Source organism: Drosophila mauritiana, chromosome X (genome assembly GCF_004382145.1).
Source record: "Drosophila mauritiana strain mau12 chromosome X, ASM438214v1, whole genome shotgun sequence".
Classification (NCBI taxonomy): Eukaryota; Metazoa; Arthropoda; class Insecta; order Diptera; family Drosophilidae; genus Drosophila; species Drosophila mauritiana.
In genome coordinates, this window is record NC_046672.1 from 8,295,856 (window position 1) to 8,309,910 (window position 14,055).

General features: G+C 42.2%; 2 protein-coding genes across 2 annotated transcripts in view; one reads left to right on the forward strand and one right to left on the reverse strand.

The window, feature by feature from the left end:
• The first annotated feature begins 662 nt into the window (after nucleotides 1-662).
• The window catches only part of LOC117146589 (neuroglian), a 35,657-nt gene continuing 22,264 nt past the window's right edge, over nucleotides 663-14,055 (forward strand). The window contains exon 1 of the mRNA XM_033312910.1: nucleotides 663-747. The gene's annotated coding sequence lies outside the window, so the exon portion shown is untranslated. The remainder of the gene's footprint in view (nucleotides 748-14,055) is intronic.
• On the reverse strand, nucleotides 8,702-12,797 carry LOC117146592 (histone acetyltransferase KAT6A). Its single transcript, XM_033312913.1, has 3 exons — nucleotides 12,442-12,797; nucleotides 9,033-12,341; nucleotides 8,702-8,959 (listed from the first exon to the last, which is right to left on the reverse strand). The coding sequence occupies exons 1-3, from the start codon at nucleotides 12,632-12,634 to the stop codon at nucleotides 8,901-8,903; spliced, it is 3,561 nt and encodes a 1,186-aa protein (XP_033168804.1). The 5' UTR covers nucleotides 12,635-12,797; the 3' UTR covers nucleotides 8,702-8,900.

A 14,055-nucleotide genomic window follows, 5' to 3' on the forward strand; every position in this document is an offset into this window, starting at 1 on the left:
TGTGCGTTTTTTTTTAAATATTACTTTTCTCATTGTCCCCTTTCCCCTTCCATTTTCCCCCGCAGAGCGCGAGCGATAAAAAAATAGGAGAAGCAATAATTAAAGCGCGAATTGCGATATTTATAATTGCAAATTAGTTAGGACGATGGGAAGGAAGTGTGTATGCAGGAGTTGGTGCGTTCTGCTCCGCATCAAAAAGTGAACAGGGATTAAAACGATGAGAATGAGAGACGTTCTGAAAGGAAATGTGATCGATATTTAGTTATAACAATAATAATAATAATAATAATAAATTAATTGAAAACGTAAGAGAAAAGGCATCAATATTGTGTAATACTTGAAACAATAATACCAATTAAATAAATATGTTGGAATAAACACGAAAGAATACAAATTCGTTTGAATTTCTATATAATTTGTTACGTTTCTGTTAAGTTAATTCACTTTAATTATAAATAATACGTAAAACCATTTGAATTTGAATATTTTGGCGCCCAGTTCATCAATCGATATATAATTCATCTTATGGGCAGCACTGTAAGCGCTATCGATAACTACCTTAACAGAGTTACCAACATCGATAGATGATATGTCATCGATAGTTGGTATATCTTCGATGAGTATCGATATCCGCAAACCAGTTTGACGGTGATGCCACCCCGCATTCTGTGCGTCCGATTGTTACCGTTCGCGAGGCTGGCAGTTCCTCTCCGCATTCGAAAAGAAAATATTCGCGCTGCTGGTTGTGTATGTCCGCCGAAACGTATTTACTGAAAACTACGCCGAAAACACCGCGATACATATTCGCAGTCGAGCGAATATATATCGTTCTTTGGGTGTTTAAGCACTAACTTTATTTATTTTTTCTTAAAATTTCGCGTGTATAACATAACTGTTCCTGTGTAACTGTGTGTGCTTGCGTCGGTGTTAGTGTTAGTGAGCACCGGGAATTGAAAATAAAATAGTAAAAAAACAAACTGACGCCGCGTAGAAAATTGTCTTATTTACTCCGCCAATATATAAATTAGTTTTAGCTCTGCCTTCGCATTTTTTTTTAGTGTGCGTTCGTGTGTGTGAGTGTGCGGGTGTGCTTGTCTGGGAATTGTTAAAAAAAATACGAAAAATTGGCTGGCAAACGAAAGGAAGAAAAAACCCATAACAAAATTGTTTGTCTCTTTGCGTTACTTCCACCTTCTTTTTTTGTTGTTGTTTTACTTTGCACACTGTGCCGCACCCAAAAAGTTAAATAGTTGATGGTTTTCATTAATGCAATTGAATAAAAATGAATGGCAATGCAATAATGTACGAAGCACACGATGACAACAAAAAAGGAGAAGGAGAGCAAATCGGAGGACGCCAAAAGCCAAGCAAAGGCAACAACAACAGCAACAATGGGCGCCATTAACTGTACAAAAGCGCTCAAAACCTCAACATTGAAAGCTCTGTGTTTTATTTTATTTTTTCCACTTATTGTTGTATTCTAGTTGTTTTTGTATGTACATATGTATTTACCACGAAGCCAAAACTTCGTAAGCGAGTTTTGAGTGGCTCCCTCTCACTCGCTCCGCTCCCGCTCCGTCTCTCACGCTCTGGCGCGTCGCCCTCTCCCTATCCCTCTCTCTCTCTTACCTGAGTTTTGAGTTTTGGATTCTTGAGCGCTTTTTGGCAGAATCCCGTCATCTAGTTGTTGTTTTTGTTGTTGCTGCTGCTGGCTTCTATGACTTAAAGGTAAGCATTATGGATTTGAACCAAGTTTTCGTCCAAGGGCGTAATCTTAACTCCACACACACCGTTTTTTTCTTTACATTTTTATTGGTGACTCTAAAACAGGTTTTCTAGCAGCTAGCGAAGATGGTGATGAAGAAGAAGAGCGCAGACAATGAGCGCGAATTACGGCATATGTGTGTGTGTGCGTGTGTCGGTGTGCTTGTTTTGGTGTGTGCGTGTGTGTGTGTGTGTAAGGTGGGGCAGCTTCAAGAGATCACTTTTGAGCTCTTTTTACGTTTTTCGCCCTCTCCATAGTTCGTCGCCACTTTGGCGCTCTTCTCGTATTTTCACATGTATTTTCCACGTTCCTAGCGATTTCTCTCTAAATTCTTTTGATTTGATACCTCAAGTACTGAGATAACGGGTTTTCCAATTACATTTTAGAAGATACAAAAAACAAACTATCTTTAAGCGTTTTCAGTTTTATTTCAGTCTAAGCCAGTGCAAAACTTTAAAATTCTTTAAATTTAACAATATCTCGAACAACTGCTTTTCCAATTGCAAATGGAATTGAATTTAGTTAGGTAAATATATACGTTTTTACTTCTCTCGGCTATTTTTGTTGCTTTTGCTTTTGACCATGCGGTCATCGCGACGACGTCATCGTTGTGAATAGGTTTATATACGTATGCACATATGTACATACGTACATACATATGTATATGGCAGTTCGTTCCGCCCCAGCAACGCCGTCGACAGCAATGCCTCCGCCCCGAATCGACCCAAAAACGTATCAAGAAAAATAATAATAAATAAATAAAGAAATAACAGAAACTGAAACTGCGCCAACTGAAGCAGCATTAAAAATTAGCCTGCCAGTTGCTAGTTAATAAATGCCCTTGTTGGCCTTTTGGTGTGGGAATGTCAGGCTAAAGATACAAGATACAATAAGAGATGAAGTAATATGCTTACAATATATTGATAGAATTGAAATAGAAATATTTAAAAATATTTACTCAAATTGTACGCGTTTCTGATAACAAATTTTATCAATTGGTTTTTTTTTTCACTTCAACAGCAAAAAAAAAAAAAATAAATAAGGGCAAATTTCAAAAGTTAATTCAAGAATAAATGTTTAAGCAAACGAAACACAATCCAAAGTCACTTTGCTGATATGTAATCGCAGTTTTTTTTTCTTTTTTTTTCAAGCACAGTAGGAAGATAATATTCGGCGATCCTTGACTTTGAAAAAATCAAGGCCAAGGTGATCGGAGAATACTTCCAAGTTGCAGGTGAAAGACTATTACTATTAGTATTATTACTATTTATAAATTCAAGTCCCTTTCAATGAGGCTAACCTCCAGTAACTGGGATCGTTTTCAATGAGAGCGATAAGCGAGGAACTTGAAACGAAACATTGAAGCTTTATCGATAGAGAAACATCCCCTATAATTTATGCCATTAACAATTCGAAAAGTCAAGTATAATTAAAGTAGTTCATTAATTGAGTAGGTACTGAAATGGACACTCACACTCGAGGCCACTTGAATAGGTACAAAGCATCTATTATTTACTGATTTTTTTTTTTTGGTCATGCTTCGCCTACTGGCTATTGTTAATTCTCTGGTGATTTTTCGCATATAAATTTGCAATTTGTCAACAATAAATCATACGCAGATCACTGATTACTCTCTGATATATATGTATGTTCTTGGATTTACTTGGGTGCTTTTTCTTATATCTGGGATTCCTAAACCTCAAAAATACTCCCCATTGGCACTTATGTACATATGTATGATCTTGGGTGATTTCCCTCGTAATTGAATTGTTCTTGAACGCCAGAGGCGAACTTTTCGTTTATCAATTCTCCTGGGGCTTTTGTAATTTGTGTTATCTACTTTCGAGTCGATCAATTCTTGATTCACACTTGGAGGCACTTTATTGGTTTTGTCACTTCTGTCGGCTGCTGAATGTACATACATACACATTATGATATCATCGATGATATCTATCTGCGAACTCTCTTGTATCGCGCAATTTATGAGAGATTTATGTTGATATTTTCTTCTTTTTTTGGCGTGCAATTGCCTGGCATTTGTTATAATTAAAATGGAACGCCCCAAAAAGTTGGGGGAGCTGGTAGGAATCAGCGGAATATACTCGTATACAAATTTGTGCGTTCCAAGTGGATAAATACATACATATGCATATATGTACCTATAAATTTATGCGTTTCTGCGCGGCAGAGTGTGTGTGTGTGTTGGATATATATTGATATCATCGCCGCGATCTGTATCTTTTTCGAAGCTCTACCATGTGGACGGACTTCTCGGATCTCATTTTTAGTCTTTTCATCTCTTGAACAGCTGGCTGATGGCGATTGCGTCATTTTCATTCGACATTTCTGCCGCTCTGCGACCAGTTTTTAATCCAATTCCGTCCGTTGGCCACGAACAAAATCCTTTTATGATGTCATTTCAAATGTTGCATGTCGCATGTCGCAGGCCTCAGGCAAAAAAAAAGAAAAAATGAAAAAAAAAAATCCTTTTTCGTTCACAAAATCAATAGTAAAAGCCAGTAAATACAGCTTTTTTCACTTCGCTACTCCGCAAACAAACAGAAAACACAAAAACGGCGTGCTGATGTCATCAATTCATTGCCTTCGAGAATTGGCCTGTTTCTTGGTTAGTTTCCCCACATTTTTTTTTTTTTTTCCTATTTCAACAAACTGCCACTACACTATATATTTCATATCCGACTTGCTGTTTGCATGGCATACCATGCTCTCTGGTAAATAAACCAACATTTAGTTATTAGAAACGCTCATCAAGATTACCAATCGAGTGTATGAAATTTCTATAAAAATGTACTCAAATTTATTACTTTAGTTGATAACATATTTGTAGCGTTTGTTTATATAAGCATACAAATTTTAGAGCGAATGTGCTTTGATTTCATCAAAGATAAACACCAAAACAACTGCATAGAATTCCCAATCAATCATCTCAACTTTCTTTCTAGCTAAACTTTAGTTGAAAGCATAAGGGTTAAGGCGGCAAAGTGTGCCTGTGCTATTGTGGGTTAAGGGGATTCGATGCCGGTTCGCGGTTTTCGCGGTTTTCGCGCTTAGATGTCTGTTGTTTTACTTTTATTTATAATTTTTCGTTGCCAAGCTTTTTCCGAAACTGAGAAAAAAATGTGCTCGTTTGAAAAATGAAACTGATGTTATAAAAATTTTAGGCAATTGTTGATTATATAGCTTATAGTTTGATTTTTTTTCATATTAACTTCAGCTGATATACCAATTATAACATACTAAACATGTGACAATATCATAATTTTTAGCATTTAAACAATAAGTGCTCGGTAGTATTATGTTGAATTTTTGAACTGCTGATTACACCTTTTTTCGCCACGTGCATTTGTTAGTTTCGCTTGTTTTATCAGCCGTTTTTGCGGCTGCTCTAGGTGCCAGTACCGCTGCTCTGCCGGCGTCTAAAAGTGCATTGCACTTTTAAGTGTTTTCGGCCTGGGAAATCGGGTGGAAAGCGGGGGAAAGACGCCAGAGAAAAGCCCCATGTGGCACAGTTGCAAATAGACGAAAAAAAGTAAAAAAAAATATGGGAAAATAGGGAGACAGACAGGAGTGGCGAGTGCAATTTGCATTAGCTTTTCGCTATGTTTTAGTTCTTGTGCACTCACCGCCAACTTCTTGTTCGCATTTTCCCCATTTTCACCATTTTCCATGCCCAATGGGGCTACTTGGGACCCTCTTGTCATTTGGGTTAAATGCGAGCAGGCGTAGAAAAAGAGGCATGGCACTTTTTTTTTTTATATAAATTAAACTGAAAGAAACGCAGAGTTTGTAAGGCAAATGAATGGTATTTCAAAATGAAAATATTTCAATTTCAGGCGATCATTGCAAACTACTTTTAAGTGGGTTAACTGCTTCTCTTACTGCATTTGCAATACGTAATGTTATGTACGATTATTGAGCGATTAAAGATTATTGAACTTTTGTGGCCAATCTCCGCCTGCGATTTAATTGATCAATCAACAAGTCAACTCAATAAAGTGTATATATCTTGATAACTTTATCTTTATTTATTTGTATCTTTGCGATCTACAGGCGATCGCGTTTCTTTTTCCGCATATGCAAACAGTTCTTCGTCGGCATTTACTCGTATATTTGATCGAATTTGTCATTTAGTTTGTTTCCAGCCTTAAACAAACAACAAATAAAGCTTCGTCGTTTAATGGAGCTTTTTTCCAGACTCAAATGGTGACTCAAAGTCAATTCAAGCTTATATCTTTCCCGATTTGTGTGTTTGTTCACATTTTTTTTTTCAGGTATTTTTTTTTTTATTATATGTATTATCGGACACACCCAGAGAAAAATAATTTGTATGACAAGCTGTCACTTTTTTTTTTTTTTTTTTTTTTTTTGTGAGCTTCTCTCTTTGCCTCTCTTATTTTGTTTATTCTTCAGATTTGGTGGGAAATGGAATTGTACAATTGATCTTTGCCAGTTATTTCAGTTTGAATCATACATACATATGTATTTATGTATGTAGTTTAGGCGTGGCTAACTGCTAAGTGTAGAAGTATCTACATAATTATGGCAATTAACATAGGTCTGACCCACATAATGAGGACTTATTTATAATATTTATTTTTGCTGTTCCTTGACCTTTTGGGAATTCCAAAGAAATCCATTAGTTTGATGAATATCTTATTCTTATTTTTTTTTTTCGGTCGTGTTGTGGGGCCACTAAACTTCCGTTTAGTGCGTTAGTTGGCCCGCTTTAAATGTGGTTAAGTTGAGGATACTAGCGTATGGTGGGGATATAGTGGGGTTTGGTGGGGCGACGAGCTCCCGTTTCATAAATTGCATTATGTTGCCGGCGAATGGAGCGAAGTTGCCACCGCCAGCGGAGCATTGAACTTCTCGTCTGTGGTCCGGAAACCTGACAGCAACTCCCAGTGGAAAATGCCACCCCAACCCACTTTCCTGCCAGGCTTTTGGTTAAAAGTTTTGCGTCAGCTTTGCTCACTTCCTTTGAATTTTCCGCACGCGGTGGAAAATCCGACGAGGGGAGAGGTGCGGGGAAATTTGTGTTTGCGTGATTGATTGATTGCGGAAAAGTTTACTTTTTTTAGTGGGTTAAAAAGCGGTTTAATTAAGTGATCAAGTTGCTGCAAATGTAGATTTTTGTTTTACGTTAATAAAAGGTAGTTAACTCGATAAATTTAAGTTTAATGTTTATAATGAGATAACTTTACGAATGTTTTATTTAAATTCGAAACCTATAGATAGAAAAATGAGATAATGTTTGGTCAGCCGTCCGTCTATCAGTCACTCACTCACTCATTCATTCATTCATTTTCCATGCTGACCGCACACAAAAAAAAAAAAAAAAAAAAAAAAAGAGTAAGGGAAAAAGACAAAAGCGTTGCGGATTTCATTTCATTCACATTGATTGGGGTGGCTCTGGATTTCTGGATCACATCAGGGGTTAACGGCGTGTGTATCCGTATCTCTGCGACTTTGTAGATACTTTTGGATGTCTGCATATTGGTGTTTGGTCGCGTGTCAAATAACTGTGCTTGCAGCTGTTTTCCCGAGGGTTGCAAAACACAAATACTTCCATATATAGGATATGCGATCGGGATGTGTGGGATATTAAGGATATATGCACACATAGTAGTGTCCTGTTATTGTTTGCCAGCTACCTAAAATCGTCAGCAATTTCGCACTTACTATTTACTTTGTGGCCCATGGCCCCCGGAGAATTTCCACTTTCCATTCTTAATTGCCCACCGAAAGTCAACAGTTTTCTCGATTGAGTTATGTGGAAATGCTGGTAGCAATGCCCATTCTTAATTTATAGAATTTATTGGCATTTAATGCGTTGGCATGAGGGCGAGAAATTACACTGCTGCAGCATAAATGCGCCAATAAAAAAATGAGTTTTCCACGGCGCGGGGAAATTAGTCACCACAAGCTGAGTTTAATTAATCAAACGGGGCGGATGGTGTGCTTATTAATTTGCTCTGATTAAAGGCCCAAAATGACCCCACAAGAGTCATTCAATCGCTCACTCGGATGGGTGAAAAGTGGGAAAAGGAGAAAGGGCTTTCTAAGCCGCCTAATGAATCAGCCCGCCGGAAAATGACTAAGCTTGGAAAATGAAAGGGCAATCGGGTGGGGAAAAGTGGGGGCTTGTTTTGAACTCAACATACATACACACTATATGGCACTGCATTGCAGTCGAATCAAAGGGCCAAGGCCACCGAAAAACCCGAGCCAAAAAGCCAAACGAAATGTGAAATGGCTGCCAGAATATTGGGAAAACTAAAGAAAATCCTACATGAAGCTACACCAATTTAAACAACAGATGTTGCAAGTATTGGCGGCATGATCCTTCGCAGTTAACGGCTATTAAAGATAGCCGGGCATTATCCTTATAGCCGCCATATGTTGCGTTCTAAATAAAAAAAAAAAAACTATAATGCGCGTCTGCATCCAAGTTCCACCCTCCACCAAATTAATTAATTAGCATAAATTATCAATTAAAATGCGCTCAGTCAGCGATTCGAGTCAGTTGCCGACAGCGGGCGATAGGGGAAGTAAATTCCGGTTTCAGGATCGCTGCAACCACCCCTACCTATATATATATATATATATATATATATACGGATTATGTACATATATGGTGGTGAATTCGAGTGTCAGCTGGCACCTATATCAGCCCTTTCCACTCCCCGATGCATTTTAGCGCTATTAATCAACTTCCATCCCCGAAAAATATAAAACGTGCTGGATTTTATCTGCTTCCAAATGGAATTAACTTTTGAATAACTTTTTTTATGTTTATGTTTATTTTCTTTAAAGTTATACAACTTGTACTCTTTACTGGATAAAAGCTTAGGCTAGACAAAAAAAATTGTTCAAGTTGACTTGAATAAATAGTGTTAGTAAATAGCATATTGAAGTAGTGTTCGAAAATTTATATTTGGGCATTCAAAAAACGCGAGTTGGTTACTGAAACTACAATTTTGAAAATACAAAAAAAAAGCATTACAATAATTAATACACGCTGATACGTTGTTTTTTTTTTTTTGGTTTATGTTTGTGTTAGAAGCACTATAGAGTTCGCAGATCCTCATCCTCTATACATAATCCTCATCGCTTAGATCTCCACCACATAGCGACTGCTGCCCGAGGGACTTATGGAGTAGTAGCTGTTCTCTGAAAGGAATTTATAAAGTTTTATAAACTTCATTCAAGTAATTGTCAGGAAAATATCTATAAGACAACTTACCTTCGTCGCTATCGAAGCTATAGAAGTTGTCATCATCGCGGGTCATGGATCGTCGGCTACGTCGTTGATGCTGCAGGACTTGCGAGGGATTCTGGCTGGGATTGGTACTGGGATTCGGATTGGGATTCGTGTTGGCATTGAGGTTGGTGGGCGTGGAACTGCGCCGACTGCTGGGAAAGGACAGTGGCGAACCGTACTCGGATCTGCTGCAATTGGAGTTCTGTCGATCCAGGGCCAGTTCCATGGACTTCTTCTTCCTACTGTCAGTGATCTCCTGATGATCAGATTGATCTGATTGCTCCAACTGCCGCTCATTGTTATTGTTGACAGTTATTTGGGGTATGACCACAGCGCGATTCGTGGGTGTCACCGAGTCGACGGCTCGTCTTTCGATTATCTGCAGCTCCAGGATTTGCTCCATCTCCGGTTCCTCATCCTCGGCCTGGGCACTTCGCTCGTACTCCTCGCTGTGCATCCGCCGGGGGCAAAGTCGTGGTCTGCCGCCCTCGAAGCGGGATATCAGCTTATTGACCTTGCCCACATCGCCTGGTCGCACCTGTTCGTTGTAGGTGAGGCGCAGGGAACTGGTTTTGACCAGCGGCTTGGCCGGTCTCGACATGGAGGCGCTTCTCTGCGGAATTGCCCGGGTGACGGGAGCCGGGGAGGGAACCGGTGCCACCGATGGAATGGTTTCGGCCGACGGAGGCGGCGGTGGTTTGCTGACGGGCAGCGGCGGAGGCACTGCATCGTAAATGGGAGGCGTGGCTGGGCGTCTCGGAGGCGGACGTCGCTGTGGAAGTGGCGGCGGTGGCGGCGATTCCGATGGCGGACGCTCCGAGGGATCTCTCTCCTCCTGCTCTTCCTCCGAATCCTTCTCCGCCTCTTCGTCCTCCTCCTCCTGCGCCATCAGGCTCTCCCTGCTGTTCCCAATCTGTGGACTCTGCACTCGTATCCTTGTGACCCGGGAACAACTGTCGTCCGCCTCCTCGCCACTGGTATCAATGCTACTCCCAGCACTGATCCTCAAAACGGGTGCATTTCGCAGGGCCTCATCGAAATCAGCAAAGGCAGCTGATCCTCCGGCCGATGCCTCGAATATATCGATGCTCTTGGGCTTGTACAGAGCTGGAGCTGGCCACGATGTCTGCTCCTTGAAGCCGGCGATGATCTGTTCGTTGGGCAACCAAGCGCTGGCCTCAGATGGCGGAATTTTGGTGCCCCCAGCTGGGGTTTTGAATTCCGGCGATGGTGATCTCTTGGTCACAGGCTCACCACCGGGATTGCCTGGAGAGTACGACATGCTTTGTGGTCCCGAAGCTGAAATTCTGATCTCCGGATGGGGCGAGGTTTTTGGCCCAGCTGCTGGAGAACTTTTAAGTCCGGAACTTCGGATGACCGGAGACACCGAGCTTCCCTTCGACGCCACCGCTATGATCAGCGTGGATTCGTAGGCATCGGAGTGCTCCTGATGGATGAGCACTCTGGGATAGTCCTCGTCGGCGATCTCCTCCAGCGATTCGCTGCTCCAGGCAGCCGCTCCGCTCTTCGACGCCGCCTGAATCTCAGCCAGCTTCGCCATCTGGCGAGCAGCGTGGGCGGTCGCAACTCCCGATACGGATGAGTGGCCCCGCTTCGCCTGATCCTGGCTGTGATCCTCCTCGTCGTCCTCCTCCTGGATTTCGCCAAATGCCTCCTCAGCGGATATATCCTCTCCGCTGTCATCATTCTCGTTCCCGTTCTCATCCTCGAGGCTATCGCTGCGATGGTAGGTGGCCTCCAGTTCATCATCATCGATCTCGACCGGTTCGTGACCCACTGTATTGGGTTTCGGTTGCTGGGACGTTGTCGCGTTTTGGTTGTTGGCGTTACGCTGAAAAAACTTGAGCTGATGCACCTTCTCGTTCAGCTTGGCCAGGGTCTTCTCCAGCTGACTTCCCACGAGCAGCCCGCCCAGAACTCCCGATGCACCAGCAGCTGCAGCACCACCAGTAGCACTACCTTCCGCTTTGGCTTCCAGCTCTTTGGGTTCCTTGGCACCCTTGAAACTCTTTCGCCAGCGCTGCTGCAGTTGCTCCGTGGATGCAAATCGACTGAGACGAGCCCTCAGATTTGCAGTGGAGCTTCTGGTGGGTGCATCTTTCGTTTTTTGACCCTCCGGCGTTGCCTCATCCCCCTGATCCTCTTCGTCTGAATCTGGAGCTGGAGCCGCAGCCTTGGGCTTAATCTTGCTCGGTCGTTTGATGGACTTTCTGAGTCTCTTGATATTCTGCCTTATGCTCAGCTTGCTGCTGTCATTGTTTGCGTCAGCATTTTCTCCAGTTTTTGTGGGCTCCTCTTTGCTCCTGGAAAACTGGGGTAGATTGGGCAGACTGGGCAGATGGGGCAACTTGTTGAGCAATTGCTTATAGCTACTGGGACGTGGTGGTGGTGGATTAGCTCGTGGAGATTCCTCCGCCGCTGCCCCATCGCCTGCTGCCTGCTGCTGCTCCTCCATTTCCAGTGGTGGCTTCCTGACCTTGGCGAATCTGGTGGCAGCTATGCCGGGCTTACGACGACTTGGCAATGGTGGTGTGGCCTCCATGCCGCTCTCATCCGTTTCGTGGCTCATCTTGCCCCTCTCGAACTGCTCGTGCTCCACGTCGTCGTCATCGAAGGTGTTTTGTCGTGTGCCCGCCAAGGTTTTGATCTTGATGTCATAGTTCTCGGCTATCTCGCGATCCCTGCGCTCCCTGGCCAGCTTCTCCGATTTCAATTCCCGCTCGTACTGCTCCACATAGCGATCCACCTCGATGTTGTCCCTTCGCACCGTCGTTTGCTTGGCAAAGATGTGCTTGATCCTCAGTTCGCTGAGGCTCTTGTAGCCCCTCTGCAGGCGTTGGGTCAACGTGGTGCGTGCATTCCCATTCCCACTGGGCGAGCTGTCATCCGCACCAACGACTGGAATTTTAATGGGACTAATGGGTCGCGAGGCTCTGTCGCCGCTGCCAGGCGCATAGTAGTCGTCATCCAGACTACCAGCACTTCGATACGTTCCCGGCTGTGATCGTCCCAGATTTGCCCGGATCTCCTCCTGCTCACCATCGTACATCAGTGAACTGATGGTGGAGATCCTCTGTGGCGTCCTGTTGATGAACTGCTGCGATTGGCCTGCCACCTGGAGGTGCGATTGCTGCGCTGCTCCGGCGCCATCTTTCGAGGATCCACCCGCTGTTCCTCCTGCTGCATTCGATCCGCTCTTGGAGCTGCGAAATATCTTGCGACCACGCAACTTGGGCAGCGATTTGGGCAACTTCAGTTGTGGCAATTTGGCTATGGAAAAGATTATATGGGGGAATAGGTATTTTACTTTATGGACTAGACCTTGGTCTAAAAATTAAGAATCCCTCAAGTTCATCCTACCACCTCCTACCTTTCAAACCGTCCACATCGATGCGTTGGCATAGATTTCGAAAATCCATGGAGGAACCGATGCGATCCGGATTCCTACTGCGATTTGGCTCCAAGTCGGAGCTGCGTTGCTCCAACTGCGATTCCGATTGCACCTGGTGGATGTGATGCTGATGATGATGGTAGTGCTGGAACTGCTGCTGCTGGTGGCTCATGGCACCACGCAAGCCAAGATCTATTCACTATCCACTAGATCAGCAAGGCGATTGGAGATCAAAACCAAAACCGATACGGAAACAGAACCAGAAACGGAAACTGAACGGCATTCGTGGGACGTCCGATGCAGTTCAGCATTTTAGTCGGTTTGAAGAGGCTCCGGCGGAGAATAGCGCAGAAAAATACGGACTATGGCTGCGCCACTGGCACCTGTCAATGGAAAATCGCTAATTCAATTAGCACGCGGGGGATTTTCCAACCCTTTGTTTTGGTCGAAATAAGAGGTATCTGCAGGGCGTTTCACTTTAACGCAAAGAAGTGCCAAAAAAAAAATCCCCGCAAAAATAGAAAACCACAGTTTTCAGATTGATATGTAATCATTTCAAATATTTTCATTTCGAAAACGGTTTTTACTTTTTAATACGAAAGTGCATCTTGTGCTTTGCATTACATTATTCGAATTATAGGGTATTTCGCTGTCGACACCCTTTGCACTATCGTTTTAACTTGTTTTCCACCTCCTTTCGAACTATTTTTATGCTAACTGCCCTGGCACATTTTCTAACCAGGTCTATGACGTTACCTCGCATAGCCCCCAATGTACATATGTACATATTGATTCATTGGCGGTTGTGCGTCTGGTTTTCTGGTCCTTCGCTGCATTTCGTTTACCAATTGTCACAGTTCTCTTGGCCATTTCCTCCGCGTCTGTTTTCACTGTCCCAAGGCAAATATCGTCGCAAAAGTAATAAATTCGCAATAATCGATACTTGGTACCCTCTGCGTTTGTTTTCTTTGCATTTTTGCTTTTTGTTTGCCTTTGTGTGGTTAACGATTCGAAATGGTATCACGCATTCGATATCGAAATTGTGGGGTCTCTCTGCTCAAAATCAAAACTGGTTTCGAAATAGAAAATAATCAGTATTTTGATCACAACATTTGAAAAAATAGTCCAAATATGGAATGTCATACCTCGTTGAGCTTGTTATTAAAATTCTAATCGATTTGAATTCAAATTTTGAAATTTTATTTTTTTGCCATTTTTTTTACAAAAAATGCGAAAACTTGGCCAAAAATTAATTTTGCAAAATCAGTTTAAAAGTGAAAGGGGTTGTTAGTATTGGTTGTAAGGAGTACAAAATGGTACTCATTTTTGCTCTCTGACCATTTTTAGTCAAGTTATAGCCAAAATAGCCAACATGAAAATTGAGTTTTTTGCAAAAATTGTTTCCCTGATTTTTTGTAAAATAAATAATCGGTATTTTAAGCATAACATTTAAAATAATGGCCCAAATATGGAATGTCATATTGAATTCGTTACGAAATTCCCTAGCGAACTGTATTCAAACTTTGAAATTGTAATTTTTTGCCATTATTCACAAATTTTGATGATGGTACCCCTTACAAAAAATGCGAAAAT

Coding starts and splice junctions, on each gene's coding strand:
- LOC117146592 (XM_033312913.1), bottom strand. CDS start 12,634: ATGAGCCACCAGCAGCAGCAGTTCCAGCACTACCATCATCATCAGCAT. Junction 12,342..12,441: donor CGATGTGGACGGTTTGAAAG/GTAGGAGGTGGT, acceptor TCTTTTCCATAG/CCAAATTGCCACAACTGAAG. Junction 8,960..9,032: donor TAGCTTCGATAGCGACGAAG/GTAAGTTGTCTT, acceptor AATTCCTTTCAG/AGAACAGCTACTACTCCATA.